General features: G+C 56.0%; 1 protein-coding gene across 1 annotated transcript in view; it reads left to right on the forward strand.

Moving 5' to 3' along the window:
- The first annotated feature begins 46 nt into the window (after nucleotides 1-46).
- CERK (ceramide kinase) overlaps nucleotides 47-14,798 on the forward strand; it is a 36,121-nt gene continuing 21,369 nt past the window's right edge. Inside the window, exon 1 of the mRNA XM_040234528.1 lies at nucleotides 47-208. Coding sequence (XP_040090462.1) covers nucleotides 76-208 — 133 coding nt within the window. The 5' untranslated portion in view covers nucleotides 47-75. The remainder of the gene's footprint in view (nucleotides 209-14,798) is intronic.

The raw sequence follows: 14,798 nt of genomic DNA on the forward strand, positions 1-14,798 counted from the left end.
AACGGTCCCGCGCCCCTCGGCGCCGCGAGCGCCCCCAGCCCGGCCGAGCAGGCGGCGCCCCGGGCGCCGGGCGGGATGGGGGCGGCGGAGCCGCTGCGCTCGGTGCTCTGGGTGAAGCAGCAGCGCTGCGCCGTGAGCCTGGACCCCGCGCGGTCGCTGCTGCGCTGGTGGCGGAGCCCCGGGCCCGGAGCCGGGGACCCGGGCGCGGGTGAGTGTCGCCGCCGGCCCGCCGGCTCGGCCGGGCTGCGGTAGGGGGGAAGGGGCCCCGGGGAGGCCGGTGAGCGGGGAAGGGCCGGGACTGGATGACAAAGAGCCAGCCGGCGCTGCGGAGAGCCGGGGTGAAGGGGGGCGGCGGGGACGCGACCCCCGAGGGCGAGGGACGCAGGGATCGTGAAGGCCGGGGAGGTCTGCGGCCCAGGAGGTGTCGCCCGGACGGATCGCACGGACCGCCTCTCTGGGACCCCGCCTGCCAGCGTCTGAAGGGCACCATTCTGATCGATTGTGACGGAGGGACCCCGCCCGAGGTGGTGCCGGCGCCCCCATCCCGGTGTCAGTTTAACCCTATCCAGAGCGGGGTCGGAGTCCCTGTCCCCGCAGTAAAGCAAGCGCTGGTGACCTTCAGTCTGGGATGTGCTCCCTGGGGGGTGGGGAACGGGGGAAGGGGTTGTGCATTTTGCTGCAACAGGCTGGACACACGACCTGCAGAGGCCCTCCAACTTGGGGAAGCCCTGGTTTAACTGAAAAGGGCACTGTCTGCCCCCAAGGAGAAGGGGCCAGTGGGTCCCCTGCTGAGCTGCCCTGCGGCAGGAGGATGGGCAGCGGCTTATGGAGGAGATGTCTGTTGACCCTGGGCAGGAGGGCGGTTACCTGGGGGGATAGTGAGAGCCGGGAGGCCTCCCTGGCAGAGGCAGCGGGGGCCTGGCCAGTCTAGGTGTGTTTCTAGTGACTGGAGAGTGTGGGTGTTTCCATCCCATTGGCTTGTCTTCAGCAAGTTTTTATGGAGGGCCTGTTGTGGCGGGAAGGGCAGCGTGCTCGCCCGGGCTCAGCACCCCTGAGGGCGCCCCTGCTGCAGTGGAGCCGTGTCCGTCTGAAGGAGAGACAGGCCTGCGGGGAGGACAGGTGGGCGTGGGCGTGCGAGAAGTGGGTGGTGGCAGGGGCCCCGGGACTCGTCACCTGCAGGCGGCACACCACCAGGGCCCTGCAGAGGCACCCTCTGGCGAGACGGCCCAGGCAGCAGGGCCACAGGGGCCACGGCCAGAGGCTGGCCCGGAGGCCCGCCCAAGGCGGGGAGCCTCGGGAGGTGGGGAAGGGGGCCGGGGCTCTTTGGGTGGCAGGGGCTGAGGTGGGGACCTCTGGAAAGCTTTATCCATCTTCACTGGGTGAAAGGCACCCCGTGGGCCCAGCGGGGAGCAGACAGAGGCGGGCCAGGGAACTGCAGGCGGGAGGCTGCTGGCCTCGTCCGGCAGAGGGGCACTGAGCAGGACTGGATCTGTCCGCTTAGATGGGGAGGGCCAGCGGAACGGAGGTCCAGGTTTGTGCTTACTGGAGTTGCAGCATGAGCGGGGGTTTAGTTTTTAATTTGGGGGGTGCAGGGTAGGCTGGGATTCTCTCGTGGACCTGCTGAGTTTGGGATGCCTTTTCAATGCCTTGGGGCAGTCAGGGTGCTGTACTGGGTCTGTGGGGGCTTTCTCGTCCCTGAGGCTGTATGGCTCTGCTGGTGTGGGAGGGGTGGGCAGACCCGCTAGTTTGCTGGGGCCAGGGTCAGGGTGGGCTCGGACTCCTGGTTTGCAGCCTGGGGGTCACCAGAAGCATGGTCTGCAGAGAGCCACTCTGAGGCCAGCGGTCTGAGACTTCACCCTTCCACCAGCTTTCTGTGGTCCCCTGGGGAAGAAGTGTCATCCTAGAATGCCAGCCTTAGGCTCCTGGCACCACGCAGCAGGGCCCAGGTCTAGGTCTCCCCTGGCCTGGCCCCGAGGGCGTCTGAGCTTCCTGTGAATCTCTGCTTCGGGATGGAGCATTGCCATTTCACGGGGCTCTTGGTGCAGCCACGTGCTCTGTCCTGTATCACATTCACACGCGGCACATTCCTGCCGGGCAGCTTCTTCTGGACTTTACAGATGAAGAGCCCGAGCCGCAGGAGTGTGAGAAACCGGGCCGGCTAGTGGCTGAACCGGCGTGTAAAGCGTGGTGGGTCCGATTTCAGCCACTGTGCCCAGGTGCCGTGGCCTCGTTTAGGCCTCAGCAGCCACGTGGACACCAAATGGGCCACACCCGTCTGGGGTGTCTGGATGGGGGACTCGCGTTGCTGGCTTTCAGCGTTGGCATCCTCGGCCAGCTGTCATGGTTTCTGGCCCGCAGATCCTGGGTTTTGTGCACTTTGGGTCCGCTTGCTTTTCCGAGCTCCTCACTTGCACAGTGGCCCGCCTCTTTCCTGAAACAGTGGTTGCTTCCCTCTCGCAAACCCTGAAGGCCCTCTTGTATGGGTTCATCCAGAGCTTTCCTGAGTGACGTGCAAGAGATGGGTACCCCCTCCCCTGGAAAGGCTGGCACTATAGGAGCCCTGCCTCCCCACCCCGTGCCACCCACCACCCTGAGGAGGCCCTGGGTCAGCTGCTGCAGCTCAGGGGGCTCCTCATAGGTGCACCCCGAGAGGAGCCAGGCCCGAGAGATGACCCCACGCTTGAGGGCAGGGGATATTTCAGAGTGGCAGTGCCCGGCCCGCCACGGTCCCAGGTGTGCCTGAGTGCGTGGTGGATGGTGTCCTGGTCGGGGAGTGAAGAGAGGTGGAGGGCTGTGCAGAATCAGGCCGAGTGAATTGAGACTACCTTAGAAGACGGACCAAGGGCTGGGGCCACTGTGGGCACCGGGTGAGGCCGCTGTGTCTGGCCTGCACAGCTTCCCCAGTGTCGCTTTTCGCAGAAGGGGAAACGTGGAGGTTGTGAGTGGGTTTCGATGGATGGTATGTAATGCACAAAAGGGAGCCGGCTTTTCATCCAGCCCCAGCCTTCCACCTCAGTGGGGTGCTGAGAGCAAAGGTAGGACCAAGAACCGGGCGGCAGCGCCTTCTGGACCCCGCGCGGGCTGCTCTCTTAAGGAAGCTGTGAGGCTCCCCGGCACCAGCCCGGTCGGAAGTAGGGCAGACTGAAAACAGGAAACGCAGACCAGCCTTCTCACAGCGGCTCGAGCTAGCTGAACCTGAAACAGGCTGAAACTGGATCCGAGTTGCACCCCAGGGCCACGGTGAAACACTCTCAGAGAGACTCTGGAAGTGTTCCTTTAGGGTTGGTGCTGGGACACGTGTGTGTGTGTGCGTGGGCACCCTGGGGTGGGGGTGGGGCTGTGCCCAGCCTCCTCCAGAAGTTTTCCCCTCTCCCATCGAGGACGTCCCGGGTTGCTGGGAAGCTCCTTGTACAAGTTACTGTTGTATTTACAGTCCAACACCCCTGTGCAATGCCCACGGAAACATAGGCAAGCCACAGATACTTAAAACTAATTTTTTTTTCCTGCTTATGAAAGTAACTCATGTTGGTTTAATAAAATCTAGAAAACACAGAAAAGCACACAGGGAGAGAATCACCCGCAGTCTTAACCCTCGAGAGCAAATATTTGCTGTTGGTCTCTGTGAATGTGCGTGTAACTGTTTATTCTCTTAAAACATGATTTTTTTCACATCAGCTTTATCGAGGCGTAGTTTGCATGCAATGAAACACATTTTAAGGATGTAATTCGGTGAATTTGCCATGTTTGAACATCTAGCCTAAGGAAAAAAGGCTAGTATTTAAGAAACGATGTTTTATACTTTAGGAGATATATTATCTGTGTGTGTGTTAAGGTACTGATGACAGTTTTTTTGCTTTCTGCCCCCGACCCAATTTATTTATCTTCTCGATTGGTCTAGGTTTCTGCACAGCAGACATTTCTAGAGAACCTAGTTGCTCTCTGCCTTTCACGTGCTGTTTTGTGAACATGTGTGTGGGTCCAAGGTAAGGTGGCTTCGGGCTTCCCTGGTGGCTCAGATGGTAAAGAATCTGTCTGCAATGAAGAAGACCCCCTGGGTGGGGAAGATCCCCTGGAGAAGGGCATGGCAACCCACTCCAGTAATGTTGCCTGGAGAGTCCCCGTGGACAGAGGAGCCTGGTGGGCTGCAGCCCATGGGGTCTGAAAGAGTCGGACAGGACTGAGCGAATGATCACACCAGGTGGCTTCACTTTGGGGATCTTATCTCGCCCTCCTGATCTCAGCGCCCTGCAGGTTCTCCTACTGAGTCACCCTCCGTCCCAGTTTCTCCTGAGCTCTGGTTCCAAGTTTCTGGCACAGCCCACAGGAGACAGCCAGCCGGCTCCCAGGTCTGTGTGCCCCGGCCGGTATCAGGGCTCCACGCTCTCCGCTCCTGTGTGGTTCTCTTTAAGCCACAGGCCAGTTCAGGCGTGTCCTGCGGCCCTGCCCCCAGGCTTGCCGTGTCCATCTTTGCTCACTGTGTCCCCTCCCTCGAGCACCTTCTGACGGAAGGTGTCGGATGGAAGTTTGGAAAGCACCGTGAAGCCCATCTAATACGGCCCCAAAGTCTACGGCTAGGCACTCTCCCCGTCACCCCCTCCTCCTGGGATGCTTGCCCTTCTAGAAGATTCTTTCACGTGCTGGGCAGCTTGCCGACTAGCTTGCAAGCTGCCCGTGCCTGCCTCACTTGCAGGGCTCCTCCTTGACTCCTGAGGCCCCAGCTGAGCCAGACCTGAGTCCCCACAAGACAGCGCCCGTCTCCCCACCACTGTGTTCAGATCTTACCTCGGCTCGGGGCCCAGCTCTGCCGGCACCTTGCCTTCCCTCGTCTGTCTTTGGGTTTTTTGTTTGTACAGCTGTTTGTCCCTCTCTGAGAGCTGTTTCCTTCTGCTGTGTGTTACGGGTTTTCCCTGTTCTCTTTTTTAGGACGATCTCTTATCTCCCCTGTGCTTGCTCCTGGGGCGGAATCCAGTGTGGGAAGGCTCCTCCCTTGTTTCTCCTCCCCGTCCTCCCGGAGGGCCTCACGTGTCTGTGCAAACAGCAGGTGTGGACCGAGCTCCGTGTGAGTGACTGTCTGTGGGAGGCAAGGTTTGGCCCGTCCCTGGCTGTGCGGTGAGTGGCGGCCAGCTGGGGACTGGACCCCAACCGTGGGGGACGACTGGGCCACTGGTGGAGAGCGTGGGGGGAAGTGGCTGCTTGCTGTCCAAGCATCTTTCCTTTTCTCTAAAGGAGTGAGTTTAAAACCACTGGGAGTGGCTAGGAAGCTGAATGGTTTGGGTAGAACCCAGAAATTCTACAGAATCCCCTAAACTGTTCGCCCCACAAATCCTATAGCCCCGTGTTTCAGTGTCTCCTCATACGTCTTACTTATGCCCGGTGATGAGGTCAAAAGTGCTGCAGATGATATCAGATTATGTGAGGCCAGCAACCTGCAGAGTTAGATAGGCATCTCAGTATATTTGAATAGGAAATAAATGGCTCTTGTTTACCTATTTCAGAAAAAAAAAAAATCTTTCCAGATTTGCGTATGACTCACTATCGGAAGAGACATACAGCTTTTTGTGGTTTTGAAAAGCAGCTGTCAGAAAAACAGCCGTTCTGCCTGCCCTCCGTCTCTCTAGGCACCTGCCTCAGCTATGGTCAGATTACGTGGCTTCAGAGTAGCCGGATGTGGTCATAAATAATGTAATTACTGAGATAATTCCAAGGGTAACTTTTATTTGTTACTCCAAAGTAGGTCGAGATGTTTCCTCAAGAAGTCAGATGACAGGGCTTCCCAAGTGGCTTAGTGATAAAGAACCCGCCTGCCAATGCAGGAGACTCAAGGCTCCATCCCTGATCCGGGAAGACCGCACAGGCCACAGAGCAACTGCGCATGCGCACCACCGCCGCTGAGCCTGTGCTCTGGAGCGCGGGAGCCGCAACTGCTGAGCTCACCCGCTGAGGCACCGCGAAGCCCCGTGCTCCGCAGCGAGAGACCCGCCCCCCGCAGCTGGAGGAAAGCCCCTACGGCAGTAAGGACCCAGCACAGCCAGAGATCAGATCAGTGGGTAAATAATTTTAAAAAGAAAAAGCCAGGTTGCAAATACTTTAGGCTTTGTGGGCCCCAGCTTCTCAATTCTGCTGCTTTAGTGCAAAAGCTGCTGTAGGCAGCGTGTGAGTGAATGCACGTGGCTTCGTGCCAAGAAACCTGTTTACAGAAGGGGGGCAGCATGCTGGATTTGGCCTGCAGTTTGCCGACCCTGCTGTAAACCATTGTTCATCCCTGCGCGTTTTCCTGCCACGTCGTTTGGCGCGTGCACGGTCAGGATCCCTGAGCCTTCATTCTGGTCGACTCTTCGTTGTGTAGCGCCTGTCTTTGCCTCTGACTGTTCTGTCTGTTCTAGAGTCCACTTTACGGGGTGACACGGCCACGCCTGCTCCACGTGTCTTTTCAGTCCTTTTACTTTCAACCTGCTTACACCCTTAGGTTTGAAGTGAGTTTCTTTAGACTCTGTAGGGTTGACTCGTGTTTTTTAATCATCTATGCCAACCTGTGTCTTCTTAATGTAAATATATCAGGGCTTAAATCTGCCATTTAATCTTTTGTTTTTTAACTTTCATTTCTCTGCTTTTTCCTGCCTTCCTGTGAATTGCTTAAAAGTCTGTTTTAGGATCCATACCGATTTGTCTGTACGTCTCCACCTGCTTTTGAATCAGCGGTTTGTGGTGCTAAGATGTCCACACTGCTGAGTGCAGCTCTGTGTGTGGCCCTCGGTGTTGGTCTGTGAGTACGAGTCTCACCCCAGTCTAGTGGAGTTGTCATTGTGCCAGTTTCAGGCAGTGCAGAAACCTGCCCTCTCTCTGCATCACTTTAGTCTCCCGTTTTATAGTAAAATTGTCTTATCTCTTCCACATGCATTTAAAACCACATTAGTGTTACAGCTTTATCTTCAACCCTCAAACATGATTTAGGAAAGTCAGGAGGAGAAGGAAACACTGTTGTGATTGCAGGTATCTTTACTTACTATATTCTCTCTTCTGTTTTCTTTTTCTTTTCAGGGAGTCTTCTTTTATCATTTCTACTTCCTGTATCTGTTCTTTTAGGACCGGCCTGCTGGCAACAAGACTGTTCGTTTTTCTTCATCTGAGAATGTCTTGGTTTCTCCTTTAATCCCCAAAGGATATTTTTGCTGGGTATAAGATTCTTTTCTTTTCAGCACTGGAAAAGCATTGTGCTTCTGCCTTCCATGATTTCTGAGGATAAATCCACTGTCTTTCAAAATTCTTCTCCCTGTAGGTGAAGGGTTGTTTCTCTTCGACTGTTAATTTTCGTATTCTTTTCTTTGTGCTTGATTTTTGGAATCCAGACTTGGATGTGCCTTGGACTGGATTTCTTTGAATTAGTGATATTTGAGGTTATGCCTTTTGTCGACACTTTTGAGAAGTTTTCAGCTGTTCTTTCTTGAGCCCTTCGTCGTCCCCTCTCCCTCTCTGCTTCTGGGCTCCAGCGACACGCTAGGCCCTCTGCTGTGACCCCACAGGTCCCTGAGGCTCTGTTCATTGTCACTGTTGTTGCTTTTTAAAAACTATTTTCCTCTGTCGCTCAACTGGAGTAATTTCTCTTGTCCCATCTCCCAGTTCACCGATTTTCCCTCTGTCTCCATGCTGCTGTTGAGTTCACCCATTTGTTTTCTGTTTGGGTTATTGTATTTTTTTCAGTTCTAAAATTTTCATTTGGTTCTTCTTTGTAATCGTCTATTTCTTTGCTAAGACTTTTTTCTTCGCTGAGTCTTTATATGTCTTCATTTATTTTAAGTGTGTAGTTGTTTGTGAAGCATTTTCATCGTGGCGGCTTTGAAATCCTTGTGAGATAACCCCAACATCTTTGTCATCTCAGTTTTGGCATCGAGGGATTGTCCTTTTTTCCTCTCATTTTGAGATCTTCCCGGTTCTTGGCATGGTGATTGATTTTCAGCTGAAACCTGGACATTTCTGTCTTGTTTACGTTATGAAAATTTGGATCTTATTTCAGTTTCCTCTTACAGCTGGCTTTCTCTGACGCTGCGCCGTCAGGGAGGAGGGGGGACTAGTTACCGCCAGATCGGAGAAGTCCAGGTTCCCCTGGGCCTCATTGCTGCTGGGTGAACCCCCCGCTTGGCCTCCACTGAGACCTCCTGGCTGGAAGGGTAGGGATGCCCTGTGACTGCGCACCGTGGAGGGTGGCTGGAGGTTGGTGGAGGTGCAAGTTCTGACTCTCCCCTTGGTCCCCTGACACCAGCCCAGCAAGGAAGGTGAGGGGCACCCCACTCGTGCTGGGAGGCGGTGGAAGTCCACTCCCTCCTCATCTCCACTGACCCCTGTGGGGCGTGAGGCTCGCCACCCGCTGGGATGAAAGTGCTGGCTTCCCTCACGCCACCCTGCTGGGGAGTGTCAGGCGCCCGCCTCCACCTGGAGGGCAGATGTCTAGACTCCAGGCAGACTTTGCAGGCGGGGGGTGGGGGCAGGTTTTCTGTGTGTTGCTGGAGGAGGGCAGTTCTTGTCCAGAAATTTCTCGTCTTACTGGGCTCTCCTGCCCCTGGTCCTTTGGCCAGAGAGAGTGACCTTGGGTGGAGTTTTTTGTTTGTACCCGTTGGCATTTCCAGTTGTTGAAGTCTTCAAATCTGAGATAACGTGGGGCAGGAAGAAACCCAGGGAACTCTCTGCCGTCTTTCCCTGGCCCCGAGGTCCCAGGTCAGCTCCCTCCTCCCACCTGCCTTCCAGAGTCTCTGGGCATTACTGCCACGTGGGACTCCAGGGAGGAGCAGTCTCGCCCTTCATCCCAGAGCAGAAGGTCCCTGGGCCGTCTTTACCATATTTTTTCTGTCTGTTATTCAGAGCAGGTTATTCCTACTGAGTTGTGGGGCTTCACTGACTTCCCTCTGTCACAGCCGCTCCACTGCTGAGCCCAGCTAGTGGCTGTTTTATTTCACATGCTGTCCTTTCAGTTCTAAATTTTCCATTTGGCTCCTTCTAGTCGTCTCTTTTTGTCCTAGGAACTTCTCTCCTTCCGCTCCCTTTAGGAACGTTCAGAGCAGCACCTCACCGAGCCCGGTTCTATCGACCACGCTGAAGTTTGTGTCTGACGCCTCGGACACCTGGGGCGTCTCAGGTGGGGCGTCTGCTGACTGGCTTTCCCCCGGGCCTCTCAGGGTTGCCTGGTTCTTGGTGTGCTGGTTAATATTTTTAATATTATGTTTTGAGTCCTCTGGAGGATTTTCTTTTCTCAGGCAGGTGCTCAGCCTGGTTGTACACAGATGGCAAGGCCGTGGGAGGGGGCTTCCACATCAGCCCAGCTCTTGAGGCCTTGGCACGCCTCTGAGGGCCTCCCTGGTGTTGGTAACGGGTGCAGCTGGCACCAGGAGCTGACAGACTTGGCCGTTCAGCCCCCAAGGCCCCTCTGCGCATCCTGTGTGTTCTGCTCACGAAGGCCGAGAGGGAGCCCAGCACATGTCCGTCCACCAGCAGAGCCAGGACGCCCTCCCAGCCCTGCCGGCCGTGCTCCAGCCTCTCTGGACACAGGGGCGGGCTTTCTTTCTCTGCATCCAGCAGGGTTGGGCTGCCCAGGTGGCGCTCGTGGTAAAGAACCCGCCTGCAGGTGCAGGAGATGTAAGAGACTCGGGTTCGATCCCTGGGTGGGGAAGACACCCTGGAGAAGGGCATGGCAACCCACTCCAGTGTTCTTGCCTGGAGACTCCCATGGACAGAGGAGCCTGGTGCGCTACAGTCCGTGGGGTCAAAAAGAGCCGGACACGCTGAAGCAGCTTAGCACACAGGCATCCAGCATGCAGCTCAAGACCTCAGGCTGCCCTTGGAGCAGAGGTATAAGTGCAGGTGAAAGTCGCTCAGTTGCAACCCCATGGACTATACAGTCCGTGGAATTCTCCAGGCCAGAATACTGGAGTAGGCAGCCTTTCCCTTCTCCAGGGGATCTCCCCAACCCAGGGGTGGAACCCAGGCCTTCCACTTTGCAGGCGGATTCTTTACCAGCTGAGCCACCAGGGAAGCCCCCGAGGTGGGGATAGAGACACAGGGAAGGGCCTGCGAGGGCTGCTCCTTCTGCGGGGACCCAGCTCCTTCTGCGGGGACCCTGCTCCTTCTGCTGGGACCCAGCTCCTTCTGCGGGGACCCCACTCCTTCTGCTGGGACCCCGTTCCTTCTGCTGGGACCCCGTTCCTTCTGCGGGGGTGCCACTCCGGCCAGCTGGCCTGCTGCTGTCTGCTTTGGGCTCCTCAGTTAACTGTCTGCCTCCCGTCTTGCTCAGACACGGGGGGAGAGCCCTGGAGTTGGGCTAGTCCTGCTGACGCCGGCGCTCTCGAGCCTGCCGTGCAGCCACCTCACGCAGGCGATCCTGGCCGCAGCCCTGGGAGCTGTCCTCGACTTGCCCCATTTCCGAGGCAGCAGTCGGGGCCAGGTGGGACTCTACTGGAGCCCGTACCCCGAGATCCTGGGGTGCGCCCCTGCGAGGATGCAGGTTCTGCGGTTCCTCTCAGCGGCCCCCACTGCCTCTCCTGGCGGGGGGGTGGGGAGAGCAGGGATCTTGGTGCAGGAGTCAGGCGTTGTGCCCCCAGTGGCCAGCGGTTTCCGCTCAGGCCCCCGGAGTTCTCAGTCCCGATCACTAGGCTGGGGACGCTTGGCCGGGGTAGCCTGTGCTCGAAGGCGCGCAGAGCTGCGCAGGTGGGACTTGGGGACCGGCCGCGTCCTGTGTGTGCAGATGCGGCTCCGCAGGTGTAAGGCCTGCAGGGCACCCATGGCCCGGGGGCCCACAGAGGAGCCCATCCTGAGCAGGTGCGGCAGCAGCGTTTCCTGAAAGGCCCAGTCCCGTCCTATCGCGGGCGCTGATGCAGAAAAGCCTTGGGGGTGGCCGGGCCACCTGCAGCCCGATGCTGGGCTGGTGGGACCCTGGCCCCCGCCCACCGCCATCTGGGTGGGTGTGCACACAGCCATCCGAGACCTTGTAAGAGAAGCGGACCCATAGAAGGCAGAGACGTTTCTGCTCTGAGTCGCAGCTCAGACACCCATGCAGTGTCCATGGGTCATGGCCAGCGCTGGGAAGGGCAGGACAGAGCCGAGACCGGCAGTGACCGCGGCTGCCGGACGTTGCAGCTGTCCCGGGAGCCGCCTGGGCAGCCTCTCCCCCGGCCTTGCCCGTGGTCCCTCTGCAACACGCGGCCCCTCGGCCCCCAACCACGTGGGAGGGTGACCGCCTGTCACACCAAGCGAGGTCACACTCCCTGGGGACGGGGAGGGGAGGCCAGAGAACCGCAACTCTTGTCAGCAGAAGCCTTGAGGCTTCCAGCCCAGGTTTGGTTACAAAATTTCAGTCCATTTCTGGAAAGGACTGTGTTACAGGAGAACAGTGTTTTGAGTTGTTAACAATTATAATATTTGCTAATGGTTTGTGCTAATGGCCCTAAAAGATAGATTGCTTTATTATTAGAAGAAAACTTAACGCTGGACCGACAGGCACAGCGAGAGGCGCCTTCAAGTTTGGCTGAAGGACCTGAGAGCGAGAGAACTGGGCCTGATTCGAGTCACTGAGTCGGCAGGTGTCACGAGCGGCATTCTTTGGGGAAATGGAAATCACTTCCAGTATGACTTTGTGCAGGCTTCCCAGGGGGCTCAGTGGTAAAGAATCAGCCTGCCAACGCAGGTGACCTGGGTTCGATCCCTGGGTCGGGAAGATCCCCAGAGGAGGAAATGGCAACCCACTCCAGTGTTCTTGCCTGGAGAACCCCATGGACAGAGGAGCCTGGCGGGCTGCAATCCATGGGGTTGCGCAGAGTCGGACGCGACTGAAGCGACTTGGCACGCATGCATGATTTTATGCAAGGTGCAAACCCTAATAGAATCACCTACCCTGATATACCGTCGATATGGATACTGTTGTAAATGAAAGCTCACGTCCTTCAACATTAAAGATACTCCACCCGTTTGCTGTGCGTGGCTGCTTGATTATTGTTGGTTTTTTTAGGTCTTTTTCTTCGCCAGTTTCTGAGTGGCTTTGTGGCTGTTCACCTCCACACTTGGTGGCCTGTGCTGCATTCTGCAGTCGGGGGGCACGGCTGTGGGTGAGGGGACGCCCTGCTTCAGTGTGTATGTGGTGTGGGTACCCCTGTGAGTGTGTGTGTGTGTCCAGGTGGGATGTGTGTGTATCTGGCGTGTTGGGGGGGCAGGTAACAAGGGTGGGACCAGTGGCTTGGCTGAGCGACTGTGGTGGCCCCTGTGAGTGTGTGGCCAGAGCATACTCACCTAACATCCAAGCAAGGTCTTTGTGATCATACGTTCCAGTGAAGCCTTATAAATCCATCCTTTACTTCTCTTGTGCTTTGTGACGTGTTAGATAAGTTGTAGAATTCATTGTCAATGAACAAAAATGACCAAAATGAGGGTTGTAGCTGGACATTAGGTTTTCAAGACGTTTAATAATATAAAATTAAACAAAAATCAAAGACGTGTTAAAACGAGTTTTTTTTTGATTTTATGAAAAAGTTGCCTCTTCTTTGTCTTCTTTTATTTTGAATTTGCTTAGTTTTTACAGCATTGCAAAAGCTGATACCAGTTAAGATTTCCATTTTAAACTTAAAAAATGTGATCCTAAGCTGCACTTTAATCACACAAATGCCAAACTTCAGCACCGTGACGTGCGCAGTTTAACCCAGCAGGACAGGAGGGCGACAAGGAGAAGCACTTCCGGTGAGCGAGCGGTGGTTCTGTCTGCCGGGCTCGCGCCCTCCAGCAGGTGAGGACCCGTGACCGCATCACCTCTTGGGACACTCATGGTTCTTTCTGTACTTCCAACTGTTTTCTTTCTTAATACTTTTATCACGGAGGTAGTACATGCTGTTCCATGGAAAGATGGTCTTGTCCTTAATAAACAGGAGCTCTTTAGTTCTTTATGACCAAGTTGCCTAAAGAGCTGTTTCTCAAAATCTGTAATGTCTGTAGAGAGTAGTTAAACAGTTTGCTTCTGTTGGATTCCAAATTGAGTCTTAAGACCAGGAGAAGTGAAGCCGCATTGGGATGAGGACAAAGAACACTCACGGTGATGTTTTCAGCGTCCCCGAGGTGTGCAGCAGCAGAGCCCCTTGCCCACGCGGGAGGGCCAGGTGAAGGCGTGTCTGAGCGTGCCCGGCACTGCCCACTGGGCACCTGGGAGGTGGCAAGAGCAGGTTCTGTTTGCTCGCCCCATGAGACTTTCTCTCTTAAATGCTCAAGACCCATCGGGCTGTGGCGGAACTCAAGTCCTCAGAGCCTTGTGGGTGGCCCCGCAGGGCATGAGCATCCCTTCCCAGTACTGGTGTCAGGGGCTTCCTTGTGGCATTGGGCCAAAGTGTCCCCCAAGTGCACTGGTGAGATACCTGTGCAGTGGGGACCTTGCCAGTGTGTCAGTCATGTCTGACTCTTTGCGACCTCAAGGACTGTAGCCCGCCAGGCTCCTCTGTCCATGGGACTCTTCAGGCAAGAATACTGGAGTGGGCTGCCATTCCCTTCTCCAGGGGATCTTACCGACCCCAGGATCGAACCCGGCTCTCCTGCATTGCAGGCAGATTCTTTACTCTCTGAGCCACCGGGGAAGCCCAGGCACCTTGCTGCCTGTGGTTTTAAACTCTGGTGACTCGTGAGTTCAGAGCCGTGGCTACGAATTGTTGGGAAGCTGTCGGTTTGAGACGACAGGAGAGTATTTTCGCGGAGGTTGTGTCCAAGCCCGCTTGCTGTGAGCTGGTTTTCGTGGTGGTCCTGTGGACGTCTCCGCCACAGCTGGCGCGCGAGGGTGTGTGGTGAGCCCAGGTCGGGGTCCAGGCAGGAGTTCGGAGGGGCTGGTCAGAGCTGGGAGGACAGCTGAAGCCCCCATGTGTCCAGCAGGACCCGAGGGGCCCGCTCTGCCTGGAGCAAGTCGTGGCAGAGGGTGTTGTCGGCCCGGGACTCTTCAGCCACACACGCACACAGGTACAGATCACACGGATGTACGCACACGCAGACACGCGCAGAGCCGGGAGGGAGCGCCTCCGCGGCCTGGGGGCCGTGCGCAAGGGACGCCTGTGCTGGCAGACAGGCGGGGGCGTCAGGTGGCCGCACGGCGGGTTTGAGTCTGGTCCGCTGCACCGGCCCCCAGTAGTTCAGGTTGTTTTACGACGTGCACGTCCTCCAAGCAGCGCAGAGCACAAACAGCGCAACGTGTGCCCGAGTCGTCCTCCGGAAGCGTGGGATCAGCGGTGTCTGGTCTCAGCGCCTCGGTTGAGACTAGATAGGACCACCGACCCTTCAGCTGGGCCCGCGTGAGTGTCCACTCAGTGACTTTTATCTTTTTATTGAGGGATAATTGCTTTACAGACTTTTGCTGTTTTCCATCAAACTTCAACATGAATCAGCCGTAAGTATACATATATCCCCTCCCTTTCAAACCTCCCTCCCATCTGCCTCCCCTTCCCACCCGTCTAGGTAGATACAGAGCCCTGTTTGAGTTTCCTGAGCCATACAGTAAATTCCCGTTGGCTGTCTATTTCGCATATGATAATGTAAGTTTCCATGTTACTCTTTCCACACTTCTCACCCCCTCCTCCCCTCTCCCTGTCTCCATCAGTCTATTCTCTATGTCTGTTTCTCCACTGCTGCCCTGTAAATAAATTCTTCAGTACCATTTTTCTAGATTCCGTATATATGCGTTAGAATACTGTATTTTTCTTTCTCTCTCTGACTCACTTCACTCTGTATAATAAGTTCTGGGTTCATCCACCTCATCAGAACTGACTCAAATGTGTTCCTTTTTATGGCTGAGTAAT

This window comes from Oryx dammah, unplaced genomic scaffold (genome assembly GCF_014754425.2).
Source record: "Oryx dammah isolate SB20612 unplaced genomic scaffold, SCBI_Odam_1.1 HiC_scaffold_29, whole genome shotgun sequence".
Classification (NCBI taxonomy): Eukaryota; Metazoa; Chordata; class Mammalia; order Artiodactyla; family Bovidae; genus Oryx; species Oryx dammah.